The following is a 23,865-nucleotide window of genomic DNA, read 5'->3' on the forward strand; positions in this document are numbered from 1 at the left end:
GGCGCTCCTTTCGATTATGCCCCTCTATGTAACATTTTAAGTATATGTGCTTTGAAAATGAGCACCCAAGTCTCTTGCCTTACTGCACATTGCACTGTGCCGACCAGGAAGGGGAGAAAAAAACCTTTTTCTACCTGCTGTACCACACTTTAGATTAATAAATCCCCCAAATAAGCTATTTTCTATATTCAAGCTGTTTGTTATATGGCTTTTACATTTTGCTAAATCCAGGAAGTTGAAACACTTTTAAATATCTGTGCCTGAGACAGTGTTTTAAAATCAGTTTAACTGTGCCTTTGGCCTATAGTTATAACATCAGGCAATATGTCCTCTTTGTCTTATCTGTGCAGTTCCTGGAGTCTTCAGCCAGCATGTTCGCAGCTGCCCAGTTGATGTCCCAGAGCAGTAACCCAGGTGACTGGCATGCTTTGCACTTCATTGTGTTTGTGGAGAGAGGATATATATATATACATGTCAACTGTACTCCTGTGTGAGAGGTGGGGGTGGGGCAGGCGGGTTATGGGCCCAAGATTGACTGTGGTGTTACTCTGCCTAAGATCCCTTACTACAAAATTTTATTTAAAAACAAAAATGTATAAAACTTATATTGCATACATTTCCAGAGACCTGTCTATATCTCTATACTTTATGTGTGCTTATCTTTATTTTACAAATCTATGATGCACCCAGTTGTCATAGGATCAAGCCAAGGTACAAAAAACATATGCAGTTATCAAGACACAATTACACAAAAACCACAGATCAAACATGCCAAACTCGGAAGAAGCAACAGTGCTAAATAGGAAATGTTTGAGTGAACAGATGTGTTTTATACACGTATGAAATACACTAAGGTCAGTGAATACCCAAAGCTCACCAGCAGAGCATTCCATAAAGATGGTGCATAAAATGTGTTGCGTTCTTCCAAGAGACAAGAGGAGATTACGTTAGTATTTTGTGAACACTGATGCATTGGCTTATCAGAGGTATATGTATGTATCAGAGTAGATAGGCAGATGGCAAATTATATGTAAAAAGTTTAAACAGCAACATTTTGAATCATGTGCAAAACTATAGGAAGCCAGTGAATCTACATCAATAGAGGTGTAACACGAGAGCCGCAAGGTTGTTGAAATAATAACCTGATTGCTACATTTTGTGCCATCTGTAATGGTTTCAGAGTAGCTGCTTAGGAAACCTTGGTCCAATATTACAGTAGGCCAGGCAGGGTTGGGAAGCGGTATGAAAATCATCCGATAAATAGGTCTGCAATCTTTGAGCCATCCTCATCTTATGAAAAACTGTCTGCATTAGAGTCCGACCAAATTTTAGATTTGGCACCGAACCCATCCCAAAATTTGGGTTCGGGTTTCAGCAGAAAATGCCATTTTGGCAGCAGAAATGGCCGGGGCGAGAGAGACTGAATTGCTCTTGCCCCAGTTAGGCCACTAGACCATCAGGGCACCTAAGGTAGGCCCGGGAAGGGGACGGTAAAGCTGACTTGATGGGTGACTCCAAGAGGGGTGGGGGAGAGCTGAGCCTGGCCCATTTCATTTTTGGCTTGGTTTTCTGCCAAAACTGAGCAGCCAATTTTGTTGTGGATTTGGTTTTGGTCAAAACCGAAGATCATGGTTTTGTTCAAGCTCTACTTTACATACACAGTCTGGTATCCAGGATCACTCCCAAGTACCTGAACTCTAGTTTCACAGTCTCAAGAATGTTGCCAACCTTAAGCACGTTAGTGCCACAAAATCAGTGTCACGAGAGACAACCAGAACCTCAATTTTGAATTAGTTGAGTCAGCCTATGTTGCCTGAACTACTGAGTGACACCCAAAACGTAGCCTACTAGAGCTGGGGACTGAATACTTTGATAATCATAATAAAGGTGGTAATAAACAGCATAGGACTGAATGAGATTAAATAATGGCTGCAGGTAAAGAATCAGCAATAGGACAGAGCCAAACCCTACGTGACCCCTATTTCCAGTCTGTATCAAGACGAGGTTAAACTGCTCACCTAGATTTGTTGTTCATGGTCTGACAGGTATGAACAGAACCACAGTAATACTATTAATCCTATCCCATCTGAGCACTATCAATCCTTTCCCAACTGAGCACATAGGCTGCAACAACAGATTATGATGGACAAAATCAGAGACCGCTGAAATATACAGAAACCAGAGCATAGATCTACTGCCCTTCTCCAGATTTTGAATAGTCCTTTAAAAAAAAGGCATGTCTTGACAGTGTCTACCCCATGCTACTTCTGTAAACCATGCTCATGTGCATCAAGAGCATAGTGCTAGTCAGTATGGGTTTATATTCTCTAAAATTTTGCCAATCAAAGTAGACTAGAGATGGACCTATACAGATTACGAGAGAGAACATACAAGTTGGGTTCTTTCAATACTGAGTGTACACTTGCCTTCCTAAGGCTTCCTACCATTACATCAGCCCTGAGAGATGAGTGAAGATTGTGCAAAGGGGTATTGATCACCTCATTCCTAACTAGTATCGAACTAGTGGGATAAGGGTCCGGCAGCATAATAGTATATTTAATGTTCTGATAACCCAGCAAATTTCTTCTGCAGATGGGAAATCAAAGACCTTCCACATAGGAGACCTGGGGACTAGGTGGAGGGGAACTTAAGTGGGAATAGCAAATGTCCCTGGTTGTAGAGGGGGCCCATCTCTGTTTTTCCACTTGGAGTCTCTACAGTCTTAGCTATGTCACTGATATGGCTTAATTTGCCAGCTACATTGTTTAAAGGTTTCAGTGTTATGACCTGATTGTGTAGCTGGTAAATTGCATCATAATGATATTCTTCAACAAAGGTCTTTATTATTATTTTTAAGAAGAAATAGAATGCAGTAATGCGACTGGGTCGCCTGCTACCCTATCATCGAGTTTGGGATCCATACACGGAGTGGTTGGCACAGCCGGACTCTACTGTGGCACTTCAATAGGAGGGAGGGAGGGAGGGGTGGGGGGGGGGTGGGAAAGGGGGATATAAACAGTTGGTTAAAGCTATGTTGACGATGTTATACTATTAACCTGGAAAGTATCCGACTGAATACTTGCAGTTACATTTGTATGTTTGATCTTTATTTAATAAAAACTTCTTTAAAAAAAAAAAAAAAAGAAATAGAATGCAGTAAAGGATTTTTTGTATTAGAAAATAGGTTTCAAATGTTGGGTGATGCTCTTGTTTTGTGGGCAGTGTACTGTATTACTAATTAAGGTAAATGCAGAATTTTTCCCAGCAGCCATAGGCTGTTAGAACCTGAAATCTTTCTGACTCCTCTTTGAAATGTCCTTGTTACAGTGCAAATAACTTACTTTATTTGTAGAAACTGCTCAACTGTTACTGATCGTGTCTGATGGACGAGGCATTTTCCTGGAAGGGAAGGAGCGAGTCACAGCAGCAGTTCAGGCAGCCCAGAATGCCAACATCTTTGTCATCTTTGTAGTTCTGGATAATCCCAACTCAAGGGTGAGTTATGGATGATCTTGGGTATCATATATTTATTATGGCACCAGGCAGTCATTATCAATATTGGCCCATGCAGTCAGCATCACTAAGAAATTGAAACTTGCAACTGTTTTTGGTTTACATATATGCTGTCTAGCCTTGCTGTTTATTGTCATTATAATCAGTCCACAACTATATGTGATGAGCTTAAATATTACATCCCTATCCCCAGGGAATTTACTGTGTCATGGTTTTTTTTTTAATGTGTGAATCTATTTTATTGACGACAAATAATACAACATCAGACAGAAAAAAACAGCAAATTACACAAACAGAGAATAGTAGTCAGGATCCTACAGTTGTTGTAAATATTTAAAATTTCACCCATCCCCCTTGTTACCTACACCCCCCCCCCCAACCCTATATCCAAACCCTCCTATATCCTGACATCCCCCCACCCAACCCCACCTTACCAACCTGAAATAACCTACAAAGTAGAGATTACAGCAACAAGAGTAAAACAAGAGTTAACAAGAAACTAGGGACTATATAAAACCATCATCTGTGATTCGCACGCAAAATAGAGAGAAGACAGAAATAAAATGAAAGAAGCTACTTAACCCCCTCCCCCCACACACACACTAATATCGAGAAGTCCAGATTAGCTAGTCTGCCCATGAGTCCAAAACACAAAGACGTAGCTTCCTAAGTTCCCAAACTGGCTGGGAGATTTTGAAGAAAAGTTTTCACTGCCTCCACTGATAAAAAGGAATGCATTTGTCCGTCATAGGAGACCCAAAGTCACGCTGGATAAAGCAGTGCGTTCGGAATCTTCCGTAGATGTAATTCAGTGCATAGGGGAACAAAAGCTTTTCGTTGGGAATGCACTTTGGCACTATAGTCCTGGAAACAAGAGTACTTTCCGATTGTCATATTCCAGGATCTTCCCTTGACGCAGAGCCTGCAAAGTGGCCTGCTTAGGTACCAGATGTAAGAAGCAGAACATAACTACTCAAGGATGTATGGTTTCACCACTCTTAAAACCCATCCTGTGGGCCCAGCCAATTTTAAAAGGATCCTCCAATGACCCCCCAAGGTCAAGGATTATGTGAGCCAGGCATTCAGATCTGGCATATAATTATTTTTATTTATTTATTTATATATTGGGATTTATTAACCACCTTTATGAATAGATTCACTCAAGGCGGTGTACAGCAGTTACAGTTTAACATAAAACTTACAATTTTGTTAACAGCATAGCAATAGTAAAATAACCAAGAATAAACATAAATACATTAAGAGGTAAACTTGGAAACAGTAAATTGAAACCTAATAATAGAACTACTGTAAAACAGTATCAAAAATGTACACATTTAACAGCACAAATACTGACAATATAATGCAATATAATAGGCCTTTTACAATGTTATGTACAATAGAAGAAATGAGCACATCTAGAACAAATATTATAATCACAGTAATTTTTTTTAACTCATCTTTATTAAACCTTTTCCTTAAACATACTATAGTTTCTGGACACAAGATCATAGATATATACCAAACAATTTGCAACATGCCGTTCAACTATCCATCTACAGTTACAGAGAAGCATTTTATTTCTAACCCCCCCCCTCCTTCCCCCCTTACAAATTCAATACTGTGTCATGGTTTTATTGGATTTGTGGCTACAGATTGCAATACCATCATTCTCACAAATCCAGAAAAGAGAGGCTAGTTCTTAGGGCCCGAGGGTGCTAAACCCAGTTGTACTGTGTCCCTCTTCCTCTTAGTTTTTCCTCCAAAGTAGTTGAGATTTGTTTGCTGCCTTTCTCCATGACTCTTGGGAGGGGCCCACAGGAAGAAATTCCATGTGTGAAGGGAAAGAGTATTCTTGTAGGGCTGTACTACCATCTGCCAGGACAGAATGAACAGACAGATGAAGAAATGTTTACAGAAATTGGACAACACTATAATAATGGGTGATTTCAATTACCGAAAATATCCGGAATAAGTGGAATACAATATCAAAAGTCTTTCAGAATTCTACCTTGCATACAATGTGTTTGGGGGCAACTGTGGCAGGTAGTAATGAAAAAAGTGGAGAAAAAAAAGACTTCAGAAAAATCGGAACTTCCTCGTTTTTAAAGGACACGCCTTTTGTTTAATGAGGGAACCACTTCAATCATATGTCTTCACAAAATAAACTCTACTATGTCAAATTCACAAAAACACTGCCATAGTGCCTCAACAAACACTGATAATGGAGACTAAACTTTCAAAAAAACATCACTTGGAATGGGTACTTATCTTAACTGACGGTATCTTCATAGTTCACTTAAAGTCCAGCCTTGTACCCAACATAAGGAATTCAAGATTATGTTGGGTACAAGGCTGGACTTTAAGTGAACTATGAAGATACCGTCAGTTAAGATAAGTACCCATTCCAAGTGATGTTTTTTTGAAAGTTTAGTCTCCATTATCAGTGTTTGTTGAGGCACTATGGCAGTGTTTTTGTGAATTTGATATAGTGGAGTTTGTTTTGTGAAGACATATGATTGAAGTGGTTCCCTCATTAAACAAAAGGCGTGTCCTTTAAAAATGAGGAAGTTCCGATTTTTCTGAAGTCTTTTTTTTCTCCACTTTTTTCATTATTACCTGCCACAGTTGCCCCCAAACACATTGTATGCAAGGTAGAATTTTGAAAGACTTTTGATTTCAATTACCCCAATATTAACTGGATAAATGTTACATCAGGGAGTGCCAGGGAGATAAAATTTCTAGATGTAATAAACGACTGCTTCTTGGAGCAACTAGTTCAGGAACCGACGAGAAGGGGAGCCATTTTGGATCTGGTCCTTGGTGGTGTGCAGTTCATAATTAGAGAGTTTGCGGTGTTGGGTCCCCTGGGAAACAGTGATCATAACATGATCAAGTTTGAGCTACTATCTGGGATGAACCCGCAAAGGAAATCTACTGTAGCTTTATTTAATTTTTGAAAGGGCGAATATAATAAAATGAGGAAAATGATTAAAAAGAAGCTAAAAGAATTGGCTGCAAAGGTTAGGATACTAAATCAAGCATGGACATTATTCAAAAATACCGTCTTGGAAGCCCAGACCAGATGCATTCCATGTATTTTCAAAGGTGAAAAGAAGAGCAAATGTCAGCCAGCATGGTTAAAAGTTGAAGTAAAAGAGTCTATTACAGCCAAAAGATTGTCCTTCAAAAAATGGAAAAAGGACCGAAAGGAAGACATTAAGAAGCAAGTCAGATGCAAAGCATCAATAAAGAAGGCTAAAAGAGAATATGAAGAGAAACTTGTCGCAGAGGCTAAAACTCACAGTAACAACTTTTTTAGGTACATCAGAAGAAAGCCTGTGAGGGAATCCATGGAACTGTTAGCTCACCAAGAAGCAAAAGGGGCACTCAGGGTTCCAGGGGTGATCCAGGAAATTACAGACATCAGGTAAACCTGACATCAGTGCCGGGCACATTTACACTCAATGTATAATTAAACTCTGGAATTCGTTGCCAGAGAATGTAGTAAAAGCAGCTTAGTGAGATTTAGAAAATGGTTTGGATAGCTTCCTAAAAGAATCGTCCATAAGCCATTGTTAGAATGGACTTGGGGAAAATCCACTGCTTATTTCTAGGATAAGCAGCATAAAATGTATTGTTTTGGGATATTGCCAGGTACTTGCAACCTGAATTGACCACTGTTAGAAACAGGATGCTGGGCTTGATGGAACTTCGGTCTGTCCCTATGGCAATACTTATGTAAAGAATAAAATTATGAAACACATAGACAAACATGGTTTAATGGGACAGAGCATGGGTTCAGCTGAGGGAAGTCTTGCCTCACCAATTTGCTTCATTTCTTTGAAGACGTGGATAAAGGTGAGCTGGTTGATGTAGTGTATCTAGATTTTCAGAAAGCTTTTGATAAAATTCCTCATGAGAATCCTGAGGAAATTAAAGAGTCATGGGATAGGAGGCAATGTTCTGGTATGGATTAGGAATTGGTTATTGGACAGAAAACAGAGGGTAGGGTTAAATATTAATTTCTTTCAATGGAGAAGGGTGAACAGTGGAGTGCCACAGGAATCTGTACTGGGACCGGTGCTATTTAACATATTTATAATTGATATGGAAATCGGAACAATGAGTGAGGTGATTAAATTTGCAGATGACACAAAACTATTCAAGGTTGTTAAAATACGTGTGGACTGTGAATTATTGCAGGAAGACCTTAGGCATCCAAATGGCAGATGAAATTTAGTGTGGACAAATGCAAGATGATGCACATTGGAAAGAATAATCCGAATCATAGTTACCTGAAGCTAGGGTCCACCTTGGGGGTCAGCACTCAAGAAAAAGATCTGGGTGTCGTAGATAATTCGCTGAAATCTTCTGCTCAGTGTGCAATGGCGGCCAAAAAAGCAAACAGGATGCTAGGAATTATTAGGAAAGGGATGGGGAATAAGACAGAAAATACTATAATGCCTTTGTATTGCTCCATGGTGCAACCGCACCTTGAGTATTATGTTCAGTTCTGGTCGCCGTATCTCAAAAAAGATATAGCGGAATTAGAAAAGGTTCCGAGAAGAGCGACCAAAATGATAAAGGGGATGGAACTCCTCTCATATGAGGAAAGGCTAAAGAGGTTAGTTAGGGCTCTTCTACTTGGAAAAGAGAAGAAGGAGGAGATACGACTGAGGTCTACAAAATCCTGAATAATGTAGAACGAATAGAAGTAAATCAATTGTTTTTACTTGTTCCAAAAGTACAAAGACTAGGGAACACTCAAGGAAGTTACATTCCTTGAGTGCTCTTCATTCCTAGTCCTAGATAGCTGCCAAGAAGTCAGGTTTTGAGGATATCACTAATGTGCATATGAGAAATTTCCTTATAATGAGGGTAGTAGGCATGCAAATCACTCTCATGTATGTTCATTAGGGTTATCCTAAAAATCTGCTTTTGTCAGCCCTCGAGGACTGGGAGTGAAGACCAAGGAATATGAATGAAGGCTTATGGCATCAGGATCCCAGCCTTGTTTGTAAGTGAGCTGGGGGTCCAGTGGAACAGGAGAAAAATGCTGATTTCAGCTTTGCATTAAGCACAAGTTTTGAAGTTCCTGCCTGTTTGGTTCTGGGTACTGGACTTTGATCCTCTAGTGTGGCAAACAATTCAGTTTTTAATAGCATCCCAAAATTGTAGGTGTATACGTTTAATTGACACATGGAAATGGTTTATTTGTATTTCTGCATTTATCCTTATCAATAGAAATCAAACAAAATAAAACATGGAAAAGAAAATAAGATGATACCTTTTTTATTGGACATAACTTAATACATTTCTTGATTAGCTTTCGAAGGTTGCCCTTCTTCGTCAGATCGGAAATAAGCAAATGTGCTAGCTGACAGTGTATATAAGTGAAAACATTCAAGCATTACTATGACAGTCTGACAGGGTGGGAGGATGGGGGTGGGTCGGAGGTATGCATGGGGACATCAAAGCATATCATTGATATTCTAACAGGATGGGTTTGGGTAGGTGAGGGGAGGGTGATCAACAGAGACATACAGTTTTATGGTTTATAATGGGCTAGGAACCCCAGGTCCTTGTTAAGTCCTTTCTGTTGGGTGTTAAAATATTCAATCATTCTGACTTCAAAGGTCTTACGTTCTTGTATGGTTTTAAAGTTACCTTTCAGTATTCTCACTGTGAAATCACTGGTACAGTGTCCTGGTTCTGTGAAGTGCTGTCCCACCAGGGTGGGGGCCCTACTGGCTGTATTGTTCATGTGATGTCTATGTAAATTGAATCTTGTCTTAAGCATCTGGCCTGTTTCTCCAATAAAAAAGGTATCATCTTATTTTCTTTTCCATGTTTTATTTTGTTTGATTTCTATTGATAACCTTAAGAGTGGACTAACACGGCTACCACACTCCTGCATTTATCCTGAAAGGTTTAATTGAACTTTGAGAAGTAAAGAATAGACTGTGTAATAATGATGTCCATGATACACTTTAGTGAGAGAACTGACCATAATATGTACACAAAGCTTCAGCAGATGTGTCACAGGTCAGGCTAAATAAATTTAAAGTAGTCTTATGAGAAAATTATCCTGGTCACACCATAGTCTGAACTGAACCAAATCTCACTTATTTGATTTTCCCTTTTAGATCTGTGACTCTATAGTGAGAGGTTTGGGGTTCAGACTTTTAGAATGCTTAATGTAATTTTTCTATACCTGAGGCTTTTCTGGTTTCTGTTCCTCTCTTTCTCAGAACATCCAACATGTTATTGACTTGTTTGATTTAAAAAAAAAAAAAAAATCATAGAAGGGATAAAGTGATGTGTCAAACTTTAATGGGAGAATTATGTTTTGGTCTTTGGAAGGTTTTATGCAATCCAAGCACCAGAAATGTACAGATAAGCCACCCTGCTGCAGAGGTCTTTTTGTGTTTCCAAAACAATTGTAATGTTTTGGAGGTTGGTTTGGGTAAAAGTTACTAGATGAAACCCAGTTACTGGTAGTATTTAAGTTATCAAGGATTTGTTGTGAGTAGGATAAGGACACTACTTTGTGAAAAATGCTTCCTCTTAATTAGGAACCAAGCAGACTCCACCTCTTTGTCCTTCTTGCATGTTGCGGTTACTTTAGAATTGACTGCTAGTGAGTGGCTTTGGTGTAAGATTGATTGATTGATTTTTAAAATTTATATCCCACTTTATTCAAAGCATAAGATAAGAGCATTCCCATGGCTCACTAGAATTTTTGTTCCTCAAAATGAACCCCCCCAACCTCCTCCAGCAGTCTCCCACTAAAATGGAGACCTCTATTGAAGAAGATATCTCACTGGGTTCTTCACTTAGTTCACTATTGAATTGGAAACCATTCTGATGTTCCTTATGAAGGGCAGTGTATAATGAATTGTAATAAGCATAAACACTTTTAGTATGGCAGTGAGTTCACTACAAGCTTGAGTTCTGCTTTGAATAGGAGCCCCCTACTGCTCTCATAGGGTAAGGGTGCACCAAAGATAACTTTTTTTTTTCTTTTTTTAAATCATTGAGGATCTCGTGTTTCTTAATGTTGTGAGGCGTCTTGCCACTCTTTAACATTTTATGGCATTCATTTGCAGGATTCCATCTTTGATATCAAAGTGCCCATATTTGGAGGACCAGGAGAAATGCCAGAGATCAGATCATACATGGATGAATTCCCATTCCCATTCTACATTGTTTTGCGAGATGTGAATGCTCTCCCAGAGACACTCAGTGATGCCCTCAGACAGTGGTTCGAGCTGGTGACTGCATCAGATCATCAGTAGAACCTCTAGAAATAACTGCCCACCAGCCAAGGATGAGGATCCGAATATGATGCCATCGTCACTCATGATAGAGGTGGAAGCATTTGCGAGGATGGTGGGCCAGCCTTGTTGATGCTGGACTGTATTCTGATGTTCAGACAAGCAGACTACTGGATCGTCACCTCTGTTCTAAATTGACACTATGCAATGATCAAGCAAACAAACAGGCCCCCTTTTTCACTTTATTTATTCAGCGAGTGCAAGTGTCCCATGTGTGACTATGCCTGTCACTGCTGTGATAGTACCTTTTTAGGGTAAAGAGGGGTTTTATAGTGTGAATGCTGCATAAGGTAATGAGATGTTCTGGTATCTTGTAGTCAAGGAAGGGCTTAGCAACTGCTGTGAACTACATGGGGCTATGTTCTGTTTTTTTGTTTTTTTTTTTTTTAATCAAATGAGGGAAAGGTGCAGTATTCACAACCCATAAGACCAGGGAATTCAAGCCATTGCACGACAGCAGCATCTACTGGCTGGATAAGTGCACATTGAGCCATGTTCCAGAGGGAACCACAATTTGTGCCTCGGAGTAGTGACACTGCTGGGTGGGAAGGAGTTCAAAAAAGGGGGGGGGGAGGGAACAGCCCCTAGTATCTAAATATGAAGGCTAATAGCACTGGACCCCCAGTGGGAGCTGATTCTCATAGAGGAGGAAATGTTTGGGTTATATAAAAAGTAAAGTTTTGTTCTGTTCTTACATTAACCAAATATTGAAAGTCCTTGAATACTTGAAATTTATCGGTCACCACCTCCTTGCTAATGAGGACATCACGGCTGCCTACGGTGAATGAATGAGTGAATTTTTCTGGGATATATTATACCATGCAGTGATACGGTTTAAAAATTGTTACACTTTGAAGTTTGGGTTTTTTCCCTTTTGTGCAAGATGGACACTAGGGGATATGGAGGGGCCAGACTTTGAGGTTTTTTTTTTTTTCCTGTTTTGTGCCTATTCTTTACAGTAAAATCCCTTAATAAAAGCTGCTATGTTTGTTTAGCATGTGCATGTCTTTTCTGGCTGTTTTATTTTTAATCTTCATTGCAATTTAATGATCCAGCTTGCATTGCTTGGGATGTTAACAGTGACATGTCATGTTAGCAAGTGGTGCTGCAGATTAAATGAAAACAAACCCATCGAGAAAATAACGTGACAATCTACTCCCTGCAGATATAAAACCCTTCTGTAATATCAATCCCTTATGGAAAATTAGAACACTTTTTCCTCTTAGGACATAATGTGCAGGGCTAGTAGTTTTACACTGTATATTTGTATAAAGTTAGTAATTGTGAACTATATTAGGGGGCATCAAGTCTCAAATAATCATCAATATGCCCAGCTACTATAATCAACCGTTCAACAATGATTATAGGCAATGACTTCCTTAGTCTGTTTTTCATCAAATTCACGTAAAAAGATTTTTTTTTATATATCATACATGTGAAAAATAACTTCTTTAACTTTTACATAGTAACATAGTAGATGACGGCAGAAAAAGACCTGCATGGTCCATCCAGTCTGCCCAAGACAAACTCATATGTGTATAACTTACCTTGAATTTGTACCTGTCCTTTTCAGGGCACAGACCGTATAAGTCTGCCCCAGCAGTATTTCCCGCCTCCCAACCACCAGTCCCGCCTCCCATCACCGGCTCTGGTACAGACCGTATAAGTCTGCCCTCCCCTATCCTAGCCTCCCAACCACCAACCCCTCTTCCCCCCACCTGCTCCGCCACCCAATTTCAGCTAAGCTTCTGAGGATCCACTCCTTCTGCACAGGATTCCTTTATGCATATCCCACGCATGTTTGAACTCCGTTACCGTTTTCATCTCCACCACCTCCCGCGGGAGGGCATTTCAAGCATCCACCACCCTCTCCGTGAAAAAATTCTTCCTGACATCTTTCCTGAGTCTGCCCCCCTTCAATCTCATTTCATGTCCTCTCATTCTACCGCCTTCCCATCTCCGGAAAAGATTCGTTTGCGGATTAATACCTTTCAAATATTTGAACGTCTGTATCATATCACCCCTGTTCCTCCTTTCCTCCAGGGTATACATGTTCAGGTCAGCAAGTCTCTCTTCATACGTCTTGGAACGCAAATCCCATACCATCCTCGTAGCTTTTCTTTGCACCGCTTCCATTTTTTTAACATCCTTCGCAAGATACGGCCTCCAAAACTGAACACAATACTCCAGGTGGGGCCTCACCAACGTCTTATACAGGGGCATTAAAACCTCCTTTCTTCTGCTGGTCACTCCTCTCTCTATACAGCCTAGCAATCTTCTAGCTACGGCCACCGCCTTGTCACACTGTTTCGTCGCCTTCAGGTCCTCAGATACTATCACCCCAAGATCCCTCTCCCCGTCCGTGCCTATCAGACTCTCCCCGCCTAACACATACGTCTCCCTTGGATTTCTACTCTCTAAGTGCATCACTTTGCATTTCTTCGCATTGAATTTTAATTGCCAAACGTTAGACCATTCTTCTAGCTTCTTCAAATCTTTTGTTAGGAGCCAATTGCCAATATGAATTCACGTTTAATTTCCTGCATCAGGTCTCTTGCAAAGTGCACACAGTCCATTAGCATAAAAGACTTTCCACAATAGTCCAAATACAAAATGTCACCATCATATCTTATTCACATATTAAGTTATAACAAGCATTTAAAATGGCGCTGGCATTTTTGGGGGATGAGATTTGATATACCACCTTTGTGTGGTTACAATCAATGCAGTTTACATATTATATACAGATATGTGATACTGTGAGTGAGGGTAGGCCTCCAAATAACACAGCCGGCCAAAATTGTGGCAATAAGGGGAATACTTTATTCATAAAGCTTGAGGCCTGTTACTTCACAGGATCAGCAACAAAAAAGGTAAAATCTCTTTAATTCAGAGGAAAAAGTCTTGACATGGGCTTGTGGCTGACAAGGCCCAAACAGTCCATAATCTGTGATTGTCACAACCCAAACACAGTTTGTAAAGTGTCTCCCTCACTTTCTCTGGACCAGCCAGGCCTCAGAACCGGGTTTACAAATGTCCAAATGAAAAGGTTGGCTTACCTCAGCCAGGTCATAGTAGCTGGACATATGTAGCAAAGGCATATGCTGGAGATCACTTCTTCCACCTCTGGGCCTCCTTAACCCCACTCTAGCTCTGCCTTTTATAGTTCCTGTCCTTTTGGTTCCACCACTCCTGTCTCACTTCCTGTCTGGGCGAAGTACCTGAGGGACCATTCTTAAAAGTGAGGGGCAGTGTTCTATATACCCCCCTCACAAGGTATTTATTTTGTCACTTAGGCAATGGAGGGTTAAGTGACTTGCCCAGAGTCACAAGCAGCTATCCATTGACTTGGATAATACTGAGAAAAGCAATATCTGCTTCATTACTATTTGCTGAAATACTATTCCTTTTCCTTTTTGGGTGGGGGGGGGGGCCTATGTGGGATTAAGCATAAGAAGCAAACACTGCATGCTTTCTCTAAGGACCACGGTGAAAAACAAAAAATTCATATATATTAATTCCATATTGCCTCATTTAAATATATTCAAAAATTACTCATGTCAGTTTCCTAGTCTTGTCTCAGGTTTTTGGGATATTCGCAATGAAGATGCAGGAGATAAATTTGCAGGTAGTCTCTAGTATCTACAGATTTAGCTTGTGCCGTAAGCACTGTGGATATTCTGAAAACCTGATTGGCTGTAGTGTCCCCAGATCTAAGAAGCTTTTACTTATGTGACTCCAGTGGTTTCAACCTTTTTTCTGATTTAAGGATCCTGTTGGACAGAGGAAAATAAGTGTGGTTTTGTTTGTTTAATCATGGTTATTCACTTTTGATCCTAAATAGATCTTGGTGCAAATCACATAGATCATACAACAATCATCAGTACAATCTTGTACATTTTATACAATTCCACATAAGTAATATCACTGAAAACATAACTCTAAAATAATTATTGTTCACACATTTGTTTTTACTGAGTAAGAAACTAGTAGCGCTATAGAAATGATAAATAGTAGTAGGGTTTAAGTGTTTTTCTAATCTAATTTGCTTCAGAACTCATAACCTACAAAAAAGTTCATTCCACAGTTTAGGAGCCATGTAAAATCAAAGTGTTATGTTGGGATTTTTCTGAATTGTAAGCACAATACAGATGACGCTCTTTTTGGGGTGTTATTGGGGTACCTGACTATATAAATTCTGAAAGAAATGGCTTCCAGACAAAACCAACATTAGTGAGAGAAGTGTCAGGTACAAATGTATTCCCCTTATCTGTAGATCCAAGCCCACTGCGCCAAAATAATAGAAGGAACTAACTCCACACCCAAGTATTATAAAAATAGGACAATTATTTTATTTACAATAGCAGCAAACATGGTATAAGATAGACAAAGCCAATCTCATTACAGGAATAATTTAAAGTAAATGCACATAAATCCCTAGCTAAACTATGACGTGCAAAGAGTCACACTAACCCACTAATACAAAGGTACATGGCACATACAACCTGATGCCACCCCCATCCCGCTCTCTGTTGGAGTTCCCCAGTGATCTGTCCTTGGACCCCTTCTTTTTTCAATTTACACCTCTTCCCTGGATTCACTGATCTCATCCCATGGTTTCCAGTATCATCTTTACGCTGATGACACCCAGCTGTATCTCTCCACGCCAGACATCACCGCGGAGACCCAGGCCAAGGTATCGGCCTGCTTATCCGACATTGCTGCATGGATGTCCAACCACCACCTGAAACTGAACATGGCCAAGACCAAGCTTATTGTCTTCCCACCAAAACCCACTTCTCCTCTTCTTCCGCTCTCGATCTCAGTTGATAACACCCTCATCCGCCCCGTCTCATCTGCCCGCAACCTCGGAGTCATCTTTGACTCCTCTCTCTCCTTCTCTGCGCATATCCAGCAGACAGCCAAGACCTGTCGCTTCTTCCTCTTTAACATCAGCAAAATTCGCCCCTTCCTCTCTGAGCACACCACCCGAACTCTCATCCACGCTCTCATTACCTCTCGCCTTGACTACTGCAACCTACTCCTCACTGGCCTCCCACTTAACCACCTATCCCCCCTTCAATCCGTTCAGAACTCTGCTGCACGTCTTATATTCCGCCAGAACCGATATACATATCACCCCTTTCCTTAGGTCACTTCACTGGCTTCCGATCAGATACCGCATTCAGTTCAAGCTTCTCCTTCTTACCTACAAATGCACTCAGTATGCAGCCCCCTCATTACCTCTCTACCCTCATCTCCCCTTACGTTCCCGCCCGAAACCTCCGCTCACAGGACAAATCCCTCCTCTCAGTACCCTTCTCCACCACTGCCAACTCCAGGCTCCACCCATTCTGCCTCGCCTCACCCTATGCTTGGAATAAACTTCCTGAGCCCTTACGCCAAGCCCCCTCCCTACCCATCTTCAAATCCTTACTCAAAGCCCACCTCTTCAATGTTGCTTTCGGCACCTAACCTCTATACCTTTCAGGAAATCTAGACTGCCCCAATTTGATGACCCCTACTTGACTAACTGTACATTTGTCCTTTAGATTGTAAGCTCTTTGAGCAGGGACTGTCCTTCTATGTTGAATTGTACAGCGCTGCGTAACCCTAGTAGCGCTTTAGAAATGTTAAATAGTAGTAGTAGAACAAGGAGTACTCGTACAGAGTTTTAAATATATTTCATTACCATCTAAGAAGGAAACACTATATAAATCATACAATATACTATATAAACTAAAAGACATTTTTATATTAGGCTAATAACCTTAATACTGTAGCAAGTTTTAAATTATTGAAAAACTCAAAAACACTAAGATGAAGTCAGCAGTCCAGCAGCGAGAGGGGTGCTCTCCAGTCTTTTTCATTGAGTGTCACATGTATGATTATCTCCCAGTTGGTGAGATGTCATATGTGTGTACCCAATGCAAAGAGCTCCTAGCTGTCAGAGAACATTTCCGTTCTGTTGAGGCTAGAGTAGCAGACTTGGTGGAGCTGAGGGAGACAGAGAGGTACATAGAGGAGACCTACCTCCAATCTGGTAGCCCCTGTGCTACCTTGGAGGAGGGAGGTCTCCTAGAAGGAGAGCATCACCCTGGTGAAGTAGGAAGTACTCCTGTAGCCGGGACCTGACCACCAGGGGATGTACTATCCTCTCGCACCGAGGATATGTCTCCAAGTGTAGTGCCCAGGAGGGAAGCATTAGGACAGCTGTTGTAGTTGGTGAATTCGATCATTAGGCATATAGATAGCTGGGTGGCTGGTGGATGTGAGGATCACCTGGTGACTTGCCTACCTGGTGCGAAAGTGGCGGACCTCATGCGTCACCTGGATAGGATTTTAGATAGTGCTGGGGAGAAGCCTGCTGTCTTGGTGCATGTGGGTATCAATGACATAGGAAAATGTGGGAGAGAGGTTCTGAAAGCCAAATTTAGGCTCTTAGGTAGAAAGTTCAAATCCAGAACCTCTAGGGTAGCATTTTCTGAAATGCTACCTGTTCCACGCACAGGGCCCAAGAGACAGGCAGAGCTCTGGAGTCTGAATGTATGGATAAGACGATGGTGCAGGGAGGAGGGTTTTAGATTTGTTAGGAACTGGGCAACTTTCTGAAAGGATGGGCTCCACCTTAACCAGGGTGGGAGCAGGCTGCTGGCATTGGCATTTAAAATGGAGATAGAGCAGCTTTTAAACTAGAAAAGGGGGAAGGCCGACAGTCGCTCAAAAGCGCATGGTTCGGGATAAGGTATCTTTCAAAGATATCACCAAAACAGGGAAGACAGAGTATCCTGATAATGAGGTTGCAAAAGAGACTGTAGTAGATCAGGAGTCCTTAAATAAAAAATCAGGCAAAAGATTGCAAATTAATACTGTCAAGTACTGAGCATGATGTAAATAGGAACAACAAACATAGTTTGAAATGTCTATTTGCGAATGCCAGGAGCCTAAGAAATAAGATGGGAGAGTTAGAATATATTGCACTAAATGAAAAATTAGTTATGATAGGCATCTCTGGGACCTGGTGGAAGGAGGATAACCAGTGGGACACTGTCATACCGGGGTTCAAATTATATTGTAGTGATAGGGTGGATCGAGTTGGTGGAGGGGGTAGCATTGTATATTAAGAAGAGCCTTGAATCAAATAGATTGAAAATTCTGCAGGAAACAAAACACTTCTTGGAATCCATGTGGATTGAAATTCCATGTGTAAAGGGGAAATGTATAGTGATAGGAGTGTACTATCGTCCACCTGGCCAGGAAACACAGACAGATGCAGAAATGTTAAAGGAAATGAGGGACGCAAACAAACTGGGCAACACAATAATAATGGGTGATTTCAATTATCCCGATATTGACTGGGTAAATGTAACATCAGGGCATGCTAGAGAGGTAAAATTACTTGATGAAATCAAGGACTGCTTTATGGAGCAGCTGGTACAGGAGCCGACAAGAGAAGGAAAAATTCTAGACCTAGTCCTTAGTGGAGCGCATGCTCTGGTGCGGGATTAAATGGTGCCGGGGCTGCTTGATATTTGAAGTAAGTATACATAGGAAATCAAATACGTTAGCGTTTAACTTTAAAAAAGGAGACTATGATAAAATGAGAATGGTGAAAAAAACTTAGAGGAGCGGCTGCGAGGGTCAAAAATTTACATCAGGAGTGAATGCTTTTCAAAAACACCATCCTGGAAGCCCTGGCCAAATATATTCAGCGTATTAAAAACGGAGGGCAGAAGACCAGCTGGCATGGTTAAAAAGTGAGGTGAAGGAAGCTATCAGAGCTAAAAGAAAATCCTTCAGAAAATAGAAGAAGGAATCAACTGACAATAATAAGAAACAGCATAAGGATTGTTGAGTCAAATGCAAAGCGTTAACAAAGACTAAGAGGGACTTCGAAAAAAAGATTGCGTTGGAGGCAAAAACACATAGTAAAATTTTTTTTTTAGGTATATTAAAAGCAGGAAGCCTGCAAAAGAATTGGTTGGACTGCTAGATGACCGAGGGGTAAAAGGGGCGATCAGGGAAGACAAAGCTGTAGCGGAGAGATTAAATGAATTCCTTGCTTTGGTCGTCACCAAGGAAGATTTGGGTGGGATACTGGTGCCAGAAATGGCATTCGAAGCTGACGAGTCGGAGAAACGTAATGAATTCTCTATAAACCTGGAGGATGTAATGGGGCAGTTCTACAAACTGAAGAGTAGCAAATCTCCTGGACCGGATGGTATTCATCCCAGAGTACTGATAGAACTGAAAAATGAACTTGTGGAGCCATTAGTAATATGCAATTTATCCTTAAAATTGAGCGTGGTACCGGAAGATTGGAGGGTGGCCAATGTAACGCCGATTTTTACAAAAAGTTCCAGAGGAGATCCAGGAAATTATAGACGTGAGTCTGACGTCAGTGCCCGGCACAATGGTAGAGACTATTATTAAGAACAAATTACAGAGCAGGTAATATAGAGAAGAACATGAGCTTTGGAAAGGAGGGAGCAACAGTGATGACGGGGGATAGGGTGAAGATAGTGCATCAAGTCCAGCATTCTGCTTTGAGTATGGCAAGACCTGGTCATGTGGGGAAATACCAAGCCAAAGCTAACGGGATGGTTTATTTGCTTTTGTTTCACTCCAAAAAAAAAAAAAAAAGGGGGGTGGAATTCCTCAGGCCTTCCAGGGGAACATGTTAACAGTTCTAATTTTCATAAGTGTGCCAAAACCTTTCTTACACTCAATGGTACTAGTACTTGCCCTTGACACCATCTTCCAGCCACAGCTTAATTATGCATTCACTGAAAGGACCGCATCAGCTCTGTGTTCTTATAATACACCATCTTCAGTGTGCCATACCAGTGTTGTGTTCACCTCCTCATCGTTGGTTTGTCCTGGACATTTGCTGCTGATGTTGCCTCTGTTTGACTGATGTGATGTTGGTTAAAATAGTGGTAGGTCTACCTCATTGTGCTGCCTATGGCTGCCAAGTGTGTGCACAGATGCTGTTCTAGTCTATCAGCATAAACTTGTATGTGTGTGCCGTTGGCAGATTCAGTGCTGTGAGGGGTCCTTTTACCAAGCTGTGGGTGCTATTTTTGATGCACACATGTAAAGCTTTTTCTAAATTTACACTTCAGGCAAGTGGATGTAAATCTCACTCTTTGGGGCAGTAAACCCTTACCATCTCTGGTTTATACAGGGTGGAGGGTGCAGGGTGGAGAAAGGTTGATTCATTTAGTGGCCTTTTCACTAAGCAGCACTAAAGTGACCTGTGCTATCCCCTGCTCACCTACAAAAGAGGTGTTGTTTTCACAAGGTAATGGCCAAACATCTCACTGTAGCTCCTACTCTCTGCCCCCAGAGTGAAAAAATAAAAACAAATTTTTAGCATGTATGTAGCGCAGATTTAGAGAATGACACAGGGACCCCCAGTAACCAAGGGATGGGGCAGGGGTGGGAACAGATTGGGGCTATGGACAGAGTCCAAGGGGTTGGGGACAAACTTTGTGTCATTTTGTACTTTGAAGCTGGTTAATGAACTGGATTGTTATCTATGTTTGAGTGATGCAGATAACAATATTTTGATTTTTTGGAAAAACAAGCAAACATGCTGGCTACAACTAGCAACATTTGCATGGGGGGAATTCTGTACATCCTGCTACCAGCACATCTTCCAAGAAGACATCTTCCATTGCAGGAGGGACTGTGGAAGACAGGAGAGACAGACCATTCTGAGGTTGCTGACGACTTCTTATTCATCCATAGATTTTAAAAAAATCTCCCCTCTAGGGCATACAGAACAGGTTGTATTTTGTACCCCTGGACAATTTAACATAGAAACATGACAGCAGAAAAAGGCCATATGACCCATCCAGTCTGCCCATCCTCTGTAACCCCTAACTCTACCTTTTCCTAAGCGATCCCACATGCTTATCCCATGCCTTTTTAAATTCTGGAACAGTCCTCGACTCCACCACCTCCACCAGGAGGCCATTCCACGCCTCCACCACCCTTTCTGTGAAATAATACTTCCTTAGGTTACTCCTAAGCCTATTCCCTCTTAACTTTGTTGTATGCCCCCCCTCATTCCAGAGCTCTCCTTCATTTGAAAAAGGCTCTCTTCCTGTACATAAATGCTCTTGAGATATTTAAACGTCTCCTCTCTTCCAGCGTATACATGTTGGGTGGATTAGGATTCCCTGGGGCAGTAGAAGTCAGCTATTGTTGGGGTTGGAAAGGTAGAGGGGTGGTGGTGGTGGGTATTATAGCTGCTCATTGTTATTATAGTTTTCTATTTGTAATTTATACACAACAGTTGCACAGCATATTGTTCCTTTTTATACTTTAATAAAAAGATTTAAATATCTCTATATATATAAAAGGCACCACCAATGTTCTAAATGAAGCCTCCTGCCGGAAGTGTGAAGGGGGAGCGATATCCGGTTTCCCCATGAGTGTCTGCCCCGCCCTCACTCTCTCTGTAACACAAACAGTGAAGGAAAACACAGCAAAGCATGAAATCAAATCGCTATCTCTGTAACAGTGAAGGACTCAGAGGGGGGAGGGGAGAGAGGGCAGAAGCCCTCACTATCTCTGTAACACAAACACAGCACAGCAGGAAACAACACTGAAGGACTCAACTCTGAGGAGGGAGGGGACAGAGAGCAGAGGGGACAGACAGCACAGGAGAAGAGAGAGAGGGCAGGGACTCACACACTCCCACATGCACACAGAAGAAAACCTTGCTAGCCCCCGTTTCATTTGCATTAGAAATGGGGCTTTTTTTTTTACTAGTAAAGTAATAATTGTTGGAGGCTTCTGCAGATGAGGACAGCCCTTGGGGATGCAGTCAGGGCCTGCGGGGATGGGGCCAGGTTTTGTCCCCTTGTCATGCTCTAGCACAGATGCGTGCACATGGAAAAACTACTGCGGGATGCTTGAGCATGCTCTGCGGTCGTGCTTTTTAACCTGATGTAAGCATGCGTTAGTGCTTACTGCAGCTTAGCTAAATGACCCCTTAATTTTTATCTGTTCTGAAAAACCCTTTTAATCCTTGGATATTCAATCTTCCAACTGACTGCTTCAAAGGTAGATCTCCTTATCCATGTCAGTTATTCCACCTATAGCCAAAAGCAAGAAGCCTTTGAGCAAGTCAGGCCCTGTGATAGGATTGGGATAGAGCTGTATAGGGCGGCTTAGAAAAATTCCACAAACTAGTCTTTTTCTGTTATCTTTTATAATGGTATGTTGTTTGAACATTAATGGCCTTTCCTTAAATACCAAGTCATTTTTACATGTAAAGTTGAAGTAATGACAGCATTGTATGGGATTTCTCAAAACAAATCCCTCAGTCTATGGTACCATGAGAAACTCAAAAACAAGAAACCAAGACTAGTTATCTGCTTATAATGCCGGCTAATAGCAATACAGATCCAGATGTCTCCTATTGTGTACAAAACAATAATGATTGTTTTATATTTATACTAGTAAAAGAGGCCCGTTTCAGAGCAAATGAAAGGGGCGCTGGCAAGGTTTTTGTCACCAACACCCCCCCTCCCTCCCTGGCCAACCCCTTCGTTGTTCTGCCATTGCTCCGCCCTCGAGGGCAGGGCCCGGAGCAACTTTGGTGGCTTCACCACCACGAACCTTCTTGAAGGAAGTCAGGGCTTGGCTTCACTGACGTCAGTGTCCTCAGAACGTTGAGGGTGAGTTTTATTATAGTACTAGTAAAAAAGGCCCGTTTCCAAAACAAATGAAACGGGCGCTAGCATGTGTTTTTTTTTTTTGTTTTCTTTTTCTGTTTGATATTAAGGGATATATTTTTTTTTTTAAAAGGAAAAGAGTTTTTTTTTTTTAAGTTGTAAAGTCTGTATGAGTGTTTGTGGTTTTGAGGGGGGGTTGTGGGTGTATGCTATTTTTTTTGGGGGGAGGGGTGTTTGTGGGGTAGGGTAGCGTTGTTCTGTATGAGTGTTTGTGGTTTTGAGGGGGGTTGTGGGTGTCTGGATGTGTGTGCCATTTTGTGGGGGGGGTGTTTGTGGGGTAGGGTTGTTCTGTATGAGTGTTTGTGTTTTTTTTGGGGGGGGGGGATTATGGGATTCTGTGGGTGTTTGTAAGAGAGATATGTAGGTTTTTACTGTTTCAGTTTTTGTATTAAGGGGGTTGGGGGAGGGAGTGTGTGTGTATGAGTGTGAAAGCAAGATGTTGTCTGTCCATGGCAGTGTGTGGCATTTTGGGTGGTGGGCAGTTTGGTTGTATGTATGTGTGTTAGTGAGTGATGCTGATTGTCCATATTAGATGTGGGGTTTTTTTGTGGCTGGTAGGGGGTGATTCTCTGCGTGTGAGTGTGATACAGTAATCTTAATTCAGCAGGGCACTCTGATGTGGTATTTGTAGGCACTTGTATTTTTGTTGAAACCAGAGGGATCCGTTGCAGGCAGGCAGTAGGAGTAGATATGGGGTTTTTTTCGAGTGTGGAATGTGGGTGGTGTTCTGTAGGGGGGGACGGGGCTGAGGGCGCATGTGTCTGGAGGTCTCCTTGTAGGCACTGATTTCAGCTGGGCACTCAGGTGGGCTATTATCCGTTTTTTTTAGGGGGGGGTTGGGCGCCGGAGGTTTCCGTTTGGGTGGGTTTTTTTTTGGGGGGGGGGGGGGGTTGGTTTGGTTTTAGTGTGGAATGTGGGTGGCGTTCTGTAGGGGGGGGCGGGGCTGAGGGCGCATGTGTTTGGAAGTACATAAGTACATAAGTAGTGCCATACTGGGAAAGACCAAAGGTCCATCTAGCCCAGCATCATGTCACCGACAGTGGCCAATCCAGGTCAAGGGCACCTGGCACGCTCCCCAAACGTAAAAACATTCCAGACAAGTTATACCTAAAAATGCGGAATTTTTCCAAGTCCATTTAATAGCGGTCTATGGACTTGTCCTTTAGGAATCTATCTAACCCCTTTTTAAACTCCGTCAAGCTAACCGCCCGTACCACGTTCTCCGGCAACGAATTCCAGAGTCTAATTACACGTTGGGTGAAGAA

The 23,865-nt window shown here is 41.6% G+C and overlaps 1 protein-coding gene across 1 annotated transcript in view; it reads left to right on the forward strand.

Annotated features, from left to right (window-relative positions):
- MDN1 (midasin AAA ATPase 1) overlaps window positions 1–11,922 on the forward strand; it is a 548,987-nt gene extending 537,065 nt beyond the window's left edge. Inside the window, exons 100-102 of the mRNA XM_030199093.1 lie at window positions 351–414; window positions 3,353–3,495; window positions 10,623–11,922. Coding sequence (XP_030054953.1) covers window positions 351–414; window positions 3,353–3,495; window positions 10,623–10,811 — 396 coding nt within the window. The 3' untranslated portion in view covers window positions 10,812–11,922. The remainder of the gene's footprint in view (window positions 1–350; window positions 415–3,352; window positions 3,496–10,622) is intronic.
- Window positions 11,923–23,865: the final 11,943 nt, after the last annotated feature.

The sequence above is a fragment of the Microcaecilia unicolor genome, chromosome 3 (assembly GCF_901765095.1).
Source record: "Microcaecilia unicolor chromosome 3, aMicUni1.1, whole genome shotgun sequence".
Taxonomy (NCBI): Eukaryota; Metazoa; Chordata; class Amphibia; order Gymnophiona; family Siphonopidae; genus Microcaecilia; species Microcaecilia unicolor.